Source organism: Rhinichthys klamathensis, unplaced genomic scaffold (genome assembly GCF_029890125.1).
Source record: "Rhinichthys klamathensis goyatoka isolate OS25496 unplaced genomic scaffold, OSU_Roscu_1.1 h1tg000191l_1, whole genome shotgun sequence".
NCBI lineage: Eukaryota > Metazoa > Chordata > Actinopteri > Cypriniformes > Leuciscidae > Rhinichthys > Rhinichthys klamathensis.
Window position 1 is genome coordinate 5,373,624 of NW_026606717.1, and position 15,714 is coordinate 5,389,337.

Here is a 15,714-nt window from a genome sequence, read left to right on the forward strand (position 1 = left end):
TGTATATGTTCGGACAGTTTCGGCTCAAAGTCGTGCATCTTCGTATGTAGAGCACCACCACCAAGCGAAATGGGCCCTTGCGCACCTTTGCGCTCATGCGGACGCTGCAAGTGTAAACCAAGCTTGAGGCGCCAGAACTGCAGCTGATAGAATGTGCGTTGTAGCACGATACTACCATATTTCTACAGAAGCAGATCATTAAATCATCCACGACCAAAAATCGTGATTTCGCATAAGCACAAGTATAAAACGACTGTTATCATGTCTGAAAACAAACACAAGTAACTGAGTTTTACAAAATTGCATTGCAGGTGTGCTACAGTGGTACATTTATTCATTGCACAGACCAATCTTTTCATAGATAGCCGATATGTCGCACTGTACAGCCCTGTACAGGACCCTTTTTAATGAACGTTTGGTGTAGGTCTACTAGGCATAGAGATATCTGAACATCTTTGCCAAGCGCAAACCAGTACAGAAGTAATCAACAAATTATCGGGGGTGGGGGGGTCATGCCTGTTTTCACAATCATTTTCGAGGGTCATAGAAAAATGTATTGCTGGCGAAGGGAGGGTCAAGTCTATTTTGAGATCTCAAAACTCCTCCGGTAGCCCCTTAATTAAAAAAAGAACAGCCCCTAACCAAGATAAATTCCCAATATAAACAGAATTCATACCGCAGGAATTCCATGTGACAGTCAGATAAACACTGTTCACGACTATAAAACAGGAGCCATCATTCACATCGCCATCAATCATACAATTACTACCTCCAAGTCAAGACTAACTTAAGTTACAGGCATCGGTCAAAACTAAACATGCATCCCAGAACCAGTCTCTGCTGGCAAAGCTCCTGTCTTTAAAGTTTAAAGGGAGCTGAAGCACTGAGAGTGTATTGGAGCAGAGAGAGGACTCACCAGGGGCCCAGTCAGGAGCAGGACTTGGTAGAGCTCCTCTCTGTAGGCCAGGGGAACCCATCGACGCACACAGCTGCAGCTGAACAGTTTAGAACTGGGTGCTGTTGCCTCGGTGATTTGTTCATTGCTTGCCAGGGGGCCACAAGCCTCAGGCATCCCAGCTTTATCCATTCAGCCGCTGAGTGCAAAAAAATAAGAGAAGAGGGTGAGGAAAGAGCGAGACAGAGAGAATAATAGGAGCGATATTGGAATGAGACCGCTTCTCTCCAGCAGCGATTTGTCATAAAATGTTGTTATCAGTCCATGGAGGCAGAAACAATCAAATAAAATTGTGCTGGGGCACTGATTAAGCAACCTGCTGCCTTCAGTCGCAGAGAGGCAGGTCACAAGCAAGCTCTTTATAATTCCCTGTATGGAGTACAGCAGCTCTGATGGGGGCTGTAAGGGGCGGGTTAGCCCTTCGTACTTCTTAAACTCAGCGGTAATCTTATCAGGAATGCCTCTGTAAATAACAGATTGCTTGCTTTTGAGGAACACATGCTAGAGCGCTTGCTTTCTAAATTGTTCGTTTTAGTACAATTTTTCAAATTGCTTACACATCATTTCTGAAACAATGGCTCCATTTCTTGAAACTCTACAAAAAAAAATCACATAACATGCAAAACATAAGATATCTCTTGCAAATGCAAACATTTCATTCAAAACTATTTTAACTCTTCCAAAAATTGTGTTTTTGCGTAATAACTATACACACAAACATCAAATGATTAGCCACATACACGCCAAACTGCACACAGATGTGAAAAATGCAAAACACTACTATTTTGTGTCTTTTGCCTGTTCAGTGTGCAGTGGAGTTACAGGAGTTTGTCACACATACATTTATGTACACAAATACACTGTATATACAGTAGCCTACTGATGAATTTTACACAGTTATGGAACTGAACTGACTTGAGCTAAATAATGACACTACTGGCTTGTTAGAACTGCTTTACAGCAGAATTTGAATTTGTTACTATTGTGAAGCTGCTGCAAAACAATCTATATTGTATTTTATACACAGTATATGTATATATATATATATATATATATATATATATATTAGGGGTGGAACGGTACACAGAAGTCACGGTTCGGTTCATACCTCGGTTCAGACGTCACGGTTCGGTACGATTTCGGTGTGCACTGACAGTAGTTTTATATAATTAGTTTATTAATTAAATTATTAAAAAGACGAAAAGACCATGAGATATGTTTGGTAATTGTACCTGAATGAATTTAAAATTAATTTGCTATTTCAGATCAATATATTTGTTTTCCTTAATTTTAATTAACCCTAACTTTATTCTCATCTGAATTATAAATAATTGATTTCCGTATAAAATAATACTACCATTAAAAACTTTTGTTAACAGTTGTAGGTTACAGTTTGACAAGAGTTTAGAGTGTGACAAAAGCACAATGTAGTGTTTTATTGCGAGTGTACACAAATATAAGTAAACAGTTAGCAGTTTAAATGATGTCCTGTATGAAAAAAATGACGGAGTATGTTTTTATGTTTCCACTGTTCGATCGCCCGTGCCTCTTACACACACACACACACACTGTTCGATCGCGCGATTCGCGCCCGCGCCTCTCACTCACACACACACACACACACACACACACACACACACACTGTTCGATCGCGGGATTCGCGCCCGCGCTCTCTCTCTCTCTCTCTCTCTCTCTCTCTCTCTCTCTCTCTCTCTCTCTCTCTCTCTCTCTCTCTCTCTCTCTCTCTCTCTCTCTCTCTCTCTCTCTCACACACACACTGTTCGATCGCGCGATTCGCACGCACGCCTCTCTCTGTCTCTCTCTCTCTCTCTCTCTCTCTCTCTCGCACACGCACACACACACACACACACACACTGTTCATCGCGCCTCTCTCTCTCGCGCGCGCGCATACACACACACACACACACACACACACACACACACTCCAGCATTGCAATCTTGATCGCAGCCTGTTCATTGCTGCGTTCAGTCACACCAAAAGCGAATAGAGCGAAATGTATCGCTATTTAAGAGTTTTTTTTTTTTTAAATTAATTTGTACCGTGTATTCTCCGTGCAAATTCGCGCACCGAACCGTGACGCCCGTACCGTTTCGGTTCAATACGAATACATGTACCGTTCCACCCCTAATATATACACACTGAATATGCATACAAGCCAAGTCAGAAAGTCACATTTATTTCTAAATATACATACATACATACATACATACATATATGTATATATATATATATATATATATATATATACATATACACATAACTGTACAAATTACATATATATTTACACTATAAACAGAAATTTAAGGGGGTAAAAATGTATTTATTTCTCAAAACAATGAGTTTTGGTTTCTAAGTGATTAATTTATGTATAAGTTTTTTCACACATGATCATTGGGTGTAGGTCATCAGAAAATTAATGTGGCATTTACAGTTCCCTATCAGTCACTCACATTCGACATTACGTCGGCGTGGCGACGTAATTGGGATCACTTCAGGGAGCCCTATCATCCTCAAGTGTCTACAGAACGAGCCAATGAACGTTGGCGTGCGTGAATCGCGCGCACTCATTGTCTTTCACTTCGGAGCTGAGGAAGTTACTTGACTTCACGAGTACTGCAGGAAGAGACTCTGCTGTTGGAAATTCAAGAGACAAGAACTCTGTTCCCTTGTTGGTGCGACGGCGCGATCAGGCAGCCTTTGTGAATAGCTCATGTTCCCAAATGCGGGATTATGACTATGGCAGCATTAAAATCGAGACTTAGAGATCCATAAGATCCAAGATCAATGCCCCAATCTAGTGCTTATTCTGGACCTCAGAATGGGCCTACTTCGGTGCTTAGCCAGGTGGATCTGAGGGTTACCGTGAGGGCTTCGGAGGGGGAGCAGTGGCTGAGTCCCGGACACTTTGACGCCTCCGCACACTCACTCTGCCCTTCGACGGAAGCAGGTAGGCGTTGCACCACATATTCAGACCCCACTTCGGGCCGCTATGCCGTTCAAGTCGGGTCCCTGCATTCCGCTGCGCTGCCCCACCGCGGGTAAGTCTGTGGTGCCACTGGTCCCGCTTGCACGGTGTCTAGGAGCCTGGCTAGCGCTTCCCAGCCCGTCTCGCTGGCTCATCCATACTAACAGACTCGGCTATGCGATTCAGTTCGCCCGGTGTCCCCCAGCCTTCAGGTTTTATTCAGTTCACCCGTGATCTGGCGGACAATGCTCCTGTGCTCAGGGCAGAGATTGTAGTCTTACTGGCGAAGGACGCAATCGAGCCGGTCCCTCCAGCTGATATGAAGACCGGCTTTTTTCCACGTACAATGGGCATGCAGCTTCAGGTCTGTGGATGGGGCCTCAACTGCATTGGCATATCAACTGCCAGTTGTTAGCAGTACATCTTACGCTGGGCCGCTTCAAAATGCCGCTACTAGGCAAGCATGTACTGGTCCGTACGGACAACACTGCGACCGTTGCGTACATCAACCATCAGGGTGGTCTACGCTCCCGCCGCATGTCACAACTCGCCCGCCATCTCCTCCTTTGCAGTCAGAAGCATCTGAGGTCGCTTCGTGCCATTTATATTCCGGGCCTGCTCAACCGTGCAGCCGACGAGCTCTCATGGCAACAGGTGCTACCGGGAGAATGGTGACTACATCCCCAGGTGGTCCAGCTGATATGGAGGCGCTTTGGGACTGCGCAGGTAGATCTGTTTACCGCCATGGACACGTCCCACTACCAGTTGTTCTTCTCCCTGACCAAGGGCACCCTCGGCACGGACGCACTGGCACACAGCTGGCCCGGGACCTACGCAAGTATGCGTTCCCCCCAGTGAGCCTTCTTGCACAGACCCTGTGCAAAGTCAGGGAGGACGAGGATCAGGTCTTGCTTGTTGCGCCGGTATTGGCCCAACCGGACCTGGTTCCCGGAACTGGTGCTCCTCGCGACAGCCCCTCCCTGGCCCATTCCTCTGAGACAGAAACTGCTCTCTCAGAGACGGGGCACTCTATGGCACCCGCGTCCAGACCTCTGGAAACTCCATGTCTGGCCCCTGGACGGGAAGCGGAGGTTCTAGGTGACCTACCCCAGGTGGTAGTCGACACCATCACTTCCGCTAGAGCCCCCTCTACAAGGTGCCTCTATGCGTTGAAGTGGAACCTGTTCATTGAGTGGTGTTCTTCTCACCAGGAGAACCCCCGAACTTGCTCGATCAGAGCTGTACTTTCAAGTCAAGTCAAGTCATCTTCATTTATATAACGCTTACGTAGATTGTTCCAAAGCGGCTTTACAGTGATAATAGGTAAATAATTGTGGCGGGGGAGGCGTGGTTCAGCGAGGTCTGCGACGAGAGAGAGAGTGGAGAGACGAGCGGCGGTAAGTGGGTCAAGTGCAAAATGACTGACACCTGTGTCTCGTTGCAGTAATTGGCGTGGGGAGTCTGTATAAAGTCAGACGGGAACCAGCGTTCGAGGAGAGAGGGCTGAGGACTCGTGGGATCGTGGAGGAAAGAGGACTCTATTGACAAGTTACCGAGTACTTTGTACTGTGAATGAGATTTATGTTGTGAGCGCATGTGGCGCGAGTGTGATCTGAGTTTATTGAATAAAATAACCACGAGCCTCAGCCAGCCGACCCCGGTCTCCTTCCTTCTCACACATACACACAAGGGAAATACAACAATAATAAATTAAAGTGACAGCTTTTTTTGGCTTTATGGCAGCTTATTTTCCAGTTAAAGTTAGTTTTGATTGATTCTCTTCCGTCGCAACGATCATTTGTTATTAACTTAGGGGCCCCTAACACAACACCGTTTTAACAGAAAACTCTTAAGTTCTCTCTACGCAAACTTTAAAAAAGTGAACCTGTGAGAACGCTGATGGCGTGCACATGTGCATTAAGAGTTCATTCTATAGGTATGCACGTTTGAATATATGTGTGCAGGCATGTAGTCCTTCCCTAAAAAACCAACCTGCAACAAACTACTTGTCTGGCCTTAAAATTTATAATACAGAATTTTATCGCTTCGGCATATCCACGTGAACCGGAATTATCCCGACAACGATTATCTGTACAGAGGTAAAGGGAAGGAGGCCTTCACAAGGGAGCGACTAGTTGACACTTCAGGACTGCGTTGTCGTCGCGTCCAGATGCAGGTCCTTCATCAGATCTGGATATGGCCTGGATCCGGCGGACTGCGGTAAACCTCGGGATAAACAAAGAGACGAATATTAGCATAGATGCCATTCTTCTTATGATGTAAAGAGTACATCAGGATTTATGCGAAGTGTTCCCGGTTCCGGCTGACCTAATCTATGTAGCCTAAAATTGAATTATATTTCCTTCCTGCAAGATGGGTTGGAGCGAAGGCTGTCTCCCTCCACCCTTAAAGTGTATGTTACCGCTATTGCCGCTGGGAAAGCACGACCTGAACGTCAGGTTCCTGAGGGGGGCGAGGAGACTAAATCCGCCTCGCCCACTCTATATACCCTCTTGTGATTTATTTCTGGTCCTTTCGGCACTTCAGAGACCACCCTTTGAGCATTTGTAATCAGCTGAGTTAAAAATTATGTCCTGTAAAACAGTGTTCTTGGTTGCGTTGGCCTCCATCAAGAGGGTAGGGGACCTGCATGCATTTTCGGTCTACGAATCGTACTTGGAATTCGGCCTGGCTAACTCTCGCGTGATCCTGAGACCCCGGCCCGGATACATGCCCAAGGTTCCTACCACTCCCTTCCGGGACCAGGTGGTGAACCTGCAAGCGCTGCCTTCGGAGGAGGCAGACCCAGCCCTGGCTTTTCTCTGTCCCGTTTGCGCTCTGCGCCTACACGTGGACAGAACACAAAACCGCAGGACCTCAGATCAGCTCTTCATCTGTTATGGAGGCCAGCAGAAGGGAAAGGCTGTCTCCAAGCAGAGGATGGCCCACTGGCTTACGAAGCCCAATGTGTGTCCTGCCCGCCAGGGTTGAGAGCCCACTCCACTAGGAGTGTCGCTTCTTCCTGGGCGCTGGCACACGGCGCCTTGCTGACAGATATCTGTACAGCTGCAGGCTGGTCGACACCTAGCACGTTCGCTAGGTTTTATAGTCTACGTGTTGAGCCGGTTTCTTCCTGTGTGCTCGCTTCAACCAGCCGGTAACACCGAAGTTCCCACTCTAGTGTCGGCTTGCTGCACCACTCCCCTCCACATGGAGCGGATACGTGCGCTTTTTGCTCCAGTCGAGTTCCCCACTTAGGCGAACCCTGTAGAGTTCCTCAGCACCCATTCGGCAGTCGTACGTTGCGGAGCGTCCGACGCCTGGCCTAGTGCTCGTATGCTTGTATAACTTGTGCTAGGCTGGGCTCCATATGTGGGGATCCCTGCGGCGATCCCATATGCGTATTCTTCCATGACCAGCTCCCTGCAGTGAGCCCGTGCCTTTCCCTTGGCAGAGTCCGCTCTGCCGTCACTGTCCGGTGTAGTCTCCCCCTTCTCCGGCTGGAGTCACCCCAGTGACATTCCATATGTTGTACTGCCCCTAACCGGCCAGTCCATATGTCTATTCTCCACATGGTATGTCCCTTCAGGCAGGATGTGGCTTCCGCAGCATCCCTCTCCCCTGGAAAGGCACGCTTTCCCAGTGTTATCCAAGAGTTCCACTGTGTGGGATAGAACGGAACAGCATTTTGAACTCCCTCTACGCAGGCCTTCCGCCCCAGTCAGTTGGGGGTCTGAGAGTCTTGCGTAGGGCGCTGGATGTGGCAGCAACCGTGGCGTTTTCCATTGGGATCCCAATTATATCGTCACGTCGACGTAACGTCGAACGTGAGCGACTGATGGGGAACGTCTCGGTTTCTAATGTAACCCTCATTCCCTGAAGGAGGGAATGGGAGACGTTACATCCCGTCGCCACGTTTGCTGACCATCGCTGTAACGGACGTCACGTTCTCGGCTCCTCAGCGAAAAACAATGACCCCTATGCAAATGTAGCTGTTTTAGGTGTTGATGGCAAGAAAATGTGTTTTAATATTCGTCATACTGATCTAAATCATTCAACGTTAGCTAAATATCTCTAATTGGCACATTACCCTTTGGTTGCTTGCCATGGATCTCCAGCGGCAGATCACACACAACCTTTGGTCATTAATGTGTCTGCTCAGTTAAACATTAACGTTTTACCTCAGTCAACATCACAGGTCTTACACAACCAGTGCTAATCAATCAATAAACTGTGTGTGTGTGTTCAAATATTATTGCAACTACATTTGTGGTTCAGCAAATATAAAAAATATATAAAAGTCTTCTTTTTTCTTCTTCTTTTTTTAATAAGCACAAAAATTTGTTAAAATATTGTTGGAACTACATTTTACAGATCCCCTAAAGGAACATGGGAGGAAGAATGCAAAAGTTTTGCGGTTTTTTTTATTTATTTAAATTTATTTTAAAAAAAATTTAAAATGTACTTTTTCCACCCATCTCATTTTTTTCCCACCACCGTGTTCCTTTAGGGGCTCCAGAATGTTTACGGTCTTACATGTAAAAATGTTCAGAAAGTATTTGTCAGCATAATTCATGCAATGTACATTCATGTGTGTGCACTTATCGATGGGTAGCAAACTGGAACAACCTTTAGCCTTTATTTTGCAAGACATCCATGTCTTATCAGATGCAGTAAGAAATGCTGAAGACTGAAAGGAGGAATGGGAGGGGAATAGAAGGAATGAGGTTATGCACTATCATGCAATAAAACTTTTTTATTGAAAAGAGTTTGTCTTCTCTCACACATGCATGCAATTGACGAATGTATGCATGCATCTACAATACATATTGCCTCTGTTCAACCATAAGTACAATTTTATGAAGAAAAGACAAAGGTTCATGATGGCAATAACTATGGAAGAATGATTACTGTCAGTTATTATTTTTATGGAGCAGGCTAGCAGCATCCACATCTACAGGACCTACCTTCACTGGTGACAGACAGGTAACGATAGTGTGTGCCCTAAACTTTGGCACTGTTTGTCACTGCAGTGAAATTAAAACACTCTTAAAACATCTCAATACAGCCAGTCTATAACTTTGGCAAAAGCTCTCCATTAAGTTTAACAACAAGCAAGCTACTCTGGTGTGGACGTAAAATAGCATTGTGCAAGGTCGGAAATGCCATAAAAATGGCCCCAAAATTCAATATATGAATTGCCCTTCATGTATTTTGTTCATATTAATAGTTCATGTATTTTGTGTTTATAACATAATATAGTTAAGCAATATCACATGAGCAAGAGTGCCGTTTTCTCGAATATCAGCACAATTGCAAAATGTGATATTAATTTTATACAACAGTTCAATAAGTGAATTGACAAGTTTTAGAAACAAAAATAGTTCCAAACAAAGCAGAAAAGTTGAATCTCAAAGCAATACACAGCAGTGTTTCGTTATTGAATTATTCACCGTTTTTGAACAAATCGGTTAAGTCAATGATTCAATGACCCATTCATAAAGGTTGAATAACTGATGATTCCAACTTATTAAGGCTTGCCGCCGCCAATTGGAGGTTTTAGTTTCATAATAGTATAATTCTTTTTTTCCCAACACTTTATTTCTGCATTCAAAATGTTATATTTAGAACATTAATCTCATAGCATTATTTAGGCAATCATAATTGCAGTGTAGATGGATTTTTGATAAATGGTAAGATGGATTTTTGTTGATACTGATTTCATTTAATTGGTATAACATCCCTAACCTGACTCCGCCAGATGGATTTGCTCCGCATATCCATCTGGAAACCTTCCGTTGAAGTAGTTTTGGTAAGGGGCGAAAATACTGGTTAGCTGATTGGCCTATGTTGGTGATAGACGGGCCAAATCAACCAATCAGATCAACGAAGCATATGACGTACTAACAGAGCGTATCTTTTCCTCTGAGAAAAGCCTCCAGAGCAGTGTTTTGCTCTTCTTTCAGTGAAGAAATACTCTGTAATTCCGATAAAACTTGCTCGATAGCCACGCTGATGCTAGTTTCATCCGCTGAAGCCGACATGTTCTTTAGACTGAACTGTCGCGCTTCTCGTTGCGTCACACCTCAACCCGCCTCAAAGCCAACGCTGATTGGACGTTCGTTTGGTGAACTGCTCCCAAATTTTCTTTAACGGAAAGTATCCAGACTGATCTGCGAGTGAAACCTTGAAAGCTCGCGAGATCAGGATGGTCTCACGAGGCTATAACATCCCTATAGTGTATAGAGTTAAATAGTGTAATTAATTAAAATATGATCAATAATATATAAATAATTATAAAAAGGGTGCCCTCTTTTCACTTTACAGAAAGATCCTTACTTTATAGAATCCTATCTTATCTGTTCGGTAAGCATGGCAATTTCAGTTAGGACCTCATTTAGGACAAAAGCTATTAAAAAATGACATTTTTTAAGTGTATAATTGTATCTTAACTACAGATATAGGAAAGGGGTATTACAGAAGCACCCTAACTCCACAAAAAAATCCTAAAAACTGTCTTAGCTTTAGGACAACCCCAATGGTGTCCTAACTTCAAAATAATTGTGAAATTAATTATTACTGTAAAAATCACATAATAGCCCTGTCTGAGAATGGTGTCACATTTATTAATGATACAAGATGAAGAACAGCGATGTTTGATGGTCAAAAGACTTTGTGAACACCCAAATGATGTCCTGCACTTTGACGACAAAACTCGACAATTACAGACTCCTATGAAATAAAAGGATTAGGCTTTGCCCTTTCTACCAAGCTTATCAGAACTTCACTTAGTGAAAAGCACAACTTAATTTGTTTCTCCATTTTAATCTCTAGTTTTTCCGTTTTACTTTACACAGCAGCTGTTTGCGCATTGTTGGTTGCTTGGGGTTGTCAACCTGAGAGTTGATTACCGAACTTGATGGAGGGGTTTAAGATTTCCTAACTACAGATTAAATTAGATTTTATAAGATAGGATAAGAATCCTATTGGCTTCTGTAATACAAATTTGTGAAAAAAATCCTAAAATAACTTGTCAGATCTTTTATTTATTTATTTTATTTTTAAACAGGAAAAGATTAAAGACAATCGGGCCTGACTCAGTATAAAACTGATTTTCAGCAGGTTCCTGTTCTGCAGAACATAAATACCTCATACACAACAGAACTCCTAGACAAGACAGCAACAAACACACAAACCAAGAGAATAAGCATCAGAGAGAGGCCATGAAGCCATCTCAGTGGTCACAGACATACCTATCCATTAGATGGCGAGCAAATGTTATTTTAAATAGTCTTATTGATGTTATAGTTCTGATGTGCTGTGGAGTCTCATTCCAGGCTTTAGTGAGCACATGAAAAAAAGATCTCTGTCCATCTTAGATAGAAAGTTTCTGTAATATGCCCCCTGCCCCCCAAAATGTCTGCACAGCCCTGAAAAAATTGCTGCCTTTGATACAATCAACTTCTTTTTTTTTTTTTTTTTTTTTACAAAACAGAACAAAACAAAACATGACCAGAGAGCAAGAACAACGTATCAACAGAGTATTAAGACAGAAGTAAATCAGTAGTATATGTATCCCACTTATTCCAAAGTCTTTCAAATTTGTCCAGTTGTAAATGTAGTCCGAATGTGATTTTTTCCATTTTCCTTATGTTCATAACAAGGTCTACCCATTCCTTGATTGTCGGAGCAGTTTGAGTCATCCATTTTTTTGTAATGGCCTTTTTCCCTGCAGCCAGGAGTATACTCCAGAGATATCCATTGGCTGTGTCCATGGCAGGAGTTTTAAGGCCCAGGTACATAGTTCTGAAATCCAGTAGGGTGGGGACATCAAATACAATTTGCAGCGCTTTGTTGATTTCAAACCAGTGTTTTTGAATCACCAAACAGTCCCAGAACACATGATAGTGATGCGCCTCCTGACAACCACACTTTCTCCAACACTCAGGACTTCCCTGTGCAAAATGAGCGCTTTGACAAGGTGTTATGAAGAAACGAGATAGACATTTCCAACAAAATTCTTTCCAGACATATGATTTTGTGGTTCTCCACTGTGTTGTACATATATTCTCCCATTCCTCATCAGTCAAAGTGAAATTGCCTTCTCTCTCCCATTTATTTTTAATATATTGAGACGAATAATTTCCCAATTTGTTAAGACAATTATATATTTTTGATACTATTCCCCTTGAAAGTTCTGATTTATATGCCTTAATAAAGATTTCAATCAGAGGATTACAATGGTCATCCTTTTGTTTAATTTCTTGGTTATAGTAACTCCTTGTCTGTACCTGTAGAAGTCCTGTTTTTCCAAGCCAAAGGATTCCCTCAGCTCATCAAAGCTTTTCATTTGGTTTTCTTTTTCAATTTGGTAAAAAATCTTTATACCCTTTGTGACCCAGACCTTAAATCTCTGGTCGGTTCTGTTTGGTACAAAACCTTGGTCATAAGCCAACCAGTTTAAGATTTTAATATCTTTTTTTAGTTTGTATGTTTTGATCAGCTCTTTCCAGGTTGTAAGTACCGATTTTACCCATGGGTTCTCAATTTCATCTAAATGACTCAACCGTTTATCATCTGCCAATAAGGCCTGAACAGGGACCTCCTGCAAAACACTACACTCAATGTTTTTCCAATGAGCTTCATATTTTGAATCACACCAGTACATCAATGCTCTGATTTGGGCTGAGATAAAGTAATCTTTCAGACAAGGTAAACCCCATCCACCTTTTTCTTTTGTTAGTTGTAAAGTTTTAAATCGGATGCGAGGTTTTTTGCCTTGCCATATAAACCTTGAGATTGTTTTATTCCACTCATCGAATAAGCGATTGGGAATGGAAACTGGGAGAGTCTGGAACAAATAGAGGAATCTGGGCAAAACATTCATTTTAATTGTTTCAATCCTTTGACTTAGATTTAAGTATGGAATAAGATTCCATTTTTCAAGGTCTTTCTTAATATTAGAAAAAAGAGGTGTATAGTTTTTCTTTAGAATTGTTGTTAAATCTTTATGGAGAATTACACCTAAATATTTGAGAGATTCTTGAAGTTGGACCATCGTAGAGAGCCCCTATATTTCTAATTATTTGGTCATCCATTTGGAATTTGTTTAATATTTTGAATAGATAAAGCCAGTTAACGGAGTCAAAGGCTTTCTCAGCGTCCAAACTAATTATGACAGCTTAATTTTGGTGTTTTTGTACATAATTCATTATGTGTAGAGATCGTCTTATGTTGTCCTGAGTTTGTCTATTGTTAATAAACCCTGTTTGATCGTTATGTATTAAAGTTGGAAGTATTTGTTTCATTCTTTTGGACATAATTGAGGTATATATACGATAATCCACATTCAGAATCGAAATTGGTCTATAAGATGCACAGTCGAGTCGGTCTTTCCCTTCTTTGGGTATTAGAGAAACGATGGCTTCTTTCCAACTTGGGGGGATCTGTGCTTTCTTAAGTGCCCAATTAAAGGTTGTTAAAAGTAGGGGAGTAAGTGTTTCTTTTAGTGCTTTATACCACTCGGAGGTGAACCCATCACTCCCCGGGGACTTATTGTTTTTTAATCTCTTGATTGCATTCTGTATTTCCAGAGCAGTAATTTCAGACCCCAGTTTTTTATTTTGTTCTTCCGTCATAACAGGCAGATTAAGAGTTTCCAGAAAATAATCTATTTCATCCTCCTTATCTTTTAAAATTCTAGAGAAAAGCTTTTTATAGAAAGATTCAAATATTGATTGAATTTGATCTTGTTTTGTTAAAATTACACCACTCTGACCGTCTCGTATTTTAAAAATTGCTCTTTCAGCTTGTTGTTTTCTAATTTTCCATGCTAATAGTTTAGTAAATTTTGATCCAGATTCATAATATCTTTGTTTGGTAAAGAGCATTTTCTTGATTATTTCCTCTGTGGTCAGCTTATTAATGTCGTCTCTTATCTTTTTAATTTCCTGTAGCAACTGGGGATTTCTATTCTTTGCATGATTGATCTCTAATTGTTTTAGTCTGTCCTGCAGATCATCCAGTTTTTTCTGTCTCTGTTTCTTCTTGGATGAGGCAATGGCGATAATTTTACCCCTCAAAACTGCCTTAGCTGCGTCCCAGAGGATGGGTGGAGAAGTTTCACCATTATCATTTTCCTCCAAGTAAATTTTGACGTCGTCTGATAGTTTTTTCTTTATCTGAGGATCATTAAGCAGACTAGTATTAAACCGCCAGAGAGTATTTTTACGTTTTTCCCCCAATTCTATAGTAATGTAGATGGGGGCGTGGTCACTCAGGTCTATTGTACCTATGTCCACCTCATAAATTTTTGATCTGTCCTTATCGAAAACAAAAAAGTAGTCTATTCTAGTATATATTGTATGTGGGTTAGAAAAGTGGGTGTATTGGCGGACATTGGGATTCATCTCTCTCCAGATGTCAATCAGTCCTATGTTTTTTATCAATTTGCGGAATTTGTTGTTTATCGGTTTTCCTACGTTTTTTTAATTTGACACATCCAGTGTAGGCTGGAGGTGAAGATTCCAATCTCCGCCACAGATAAGGGTTCCCTCAGAGTGGTTCACAATCAAGTCTATTACATGAAAATGAAATCGCTCATTGGAGGAGCATATGCATTTAGAAAAGTAAACACCTCTCCGTTAATAACACCCTTAACGAGTATTAATCTGCCCTCTTTATCTTTATACTCAAGGCTAGGTTCGAAAGTTATTCGGCTTGAAATCAATATTGCAACTCCCCTCTTATGTCTACCCTTGAACGACGAAAAATCCAGTTTATTATAACCTAGTTTAGTTAGTTTTTGATGTTCTGAATCATTTAAATGGGTTTCTTGCAAGTATATGATATCTATTTTTTCTTTCCTCATTTTCGTTAGTATTCTTGACCGTTTGATTGGGTTTAATATGCCGTTAACATTAAAGGATGCTACTCGTAACTTATCAGATGTCATTGTTTCCCTTGATTTGAATTCACCGCCATTGAAAAAACGATATGGTAAAGCTCTCTGGTCAAACACAACGCAATAGAACAAGAACAGCAACAACAGTTAACATAGTAAAAGAAAAACAGCAAAAAAAAAGGATTCATGCAAAAAAAAAGGTGACGAATCCAAAACCTGATCAACTAAAAGATCAAAACTTGAAGGCGGAGCCATCTCTAAATGAGGGCCCTCCTTACCCGGAGTTCTGGTATTCATCCAGTCCATGATAACATAAGAATGCCTATATGCTCTGCTGCCTTCATTAGTAATATATTAAATTTCCTCAAGCCCAACCCTCCACTTTAATGTATATAACCCGTATATATTTGTTGACACATAGCCCGGCGAAAGAATTATAATTACAGAGCCAATAATAGGGTACTGGATTATAAGTGACCAGTTCCAAAAAAGTCTAGTAGACCTAAACTCACATACCCCTTATTGGTGGATATCTTTCAGACCATCTGCTCAGTCCTTTGCGTTGCTTTGTTGCATTTTTTTCAGTAGGCTCTCAGCTTCTGTTGGCGATTTAAACACGTATTTCTTTCCTTCGTATGTCAGCAGCAATGTCGCGGGGAAAGCGAAACCATGCCTTAGTTTCCTTCTTCTGAATTCCTCGCAGGCCTGCTGGAATTCTGCTCGCTGTTGACGAATGGGGTACGGTAGATCCTGGGCAAAGTAGATCTTCTTCCCCTTGTACTGGATGTTTTTCTTAAGCCTGGCGGCGCGCATGACTCGCTCCTTGTCCTGGAAGTTTAGGAATCTCATTATGAAGCCGCGCGGGGGAT

At 42.0% G+C, this 15,714-nt stretch overlaps 2 protein-coding genes across 2 annotated transcripts in view; one reads left to right on the top strand and one right to left on the bottom strand.

Annotated features, from left to right (window-relative positions):
* The window catches only part of slc47a1 (solute carrier family 47 member 1), a 32,529-nt gene extending 31,203 nt beyond the window's left edge, over positions 1-1,326 (bottom strand). Inside the window, exon 1 of the mRNA XM_056262167.1 lies at positions 917-1,326. Within this exon, the coding sequence (XP_056118142.1) occupies positions 917-1,087 (171 nt within the window). The 5' untranslated portion in view covers positions 1,088-1,326. The remainder of the gene's footprint in view (positions 1-916) is intronic.
* Positions 1-15,714, top strand: part of LOC130095432 (multidrug and toxin extrusion protein 1) — a 229,191-nt gene that overhangs the window by 136,147 nt on the left and 77,330 nt on the right. The gene's annotated exons all lie outside the window — the stretch shown is intronic.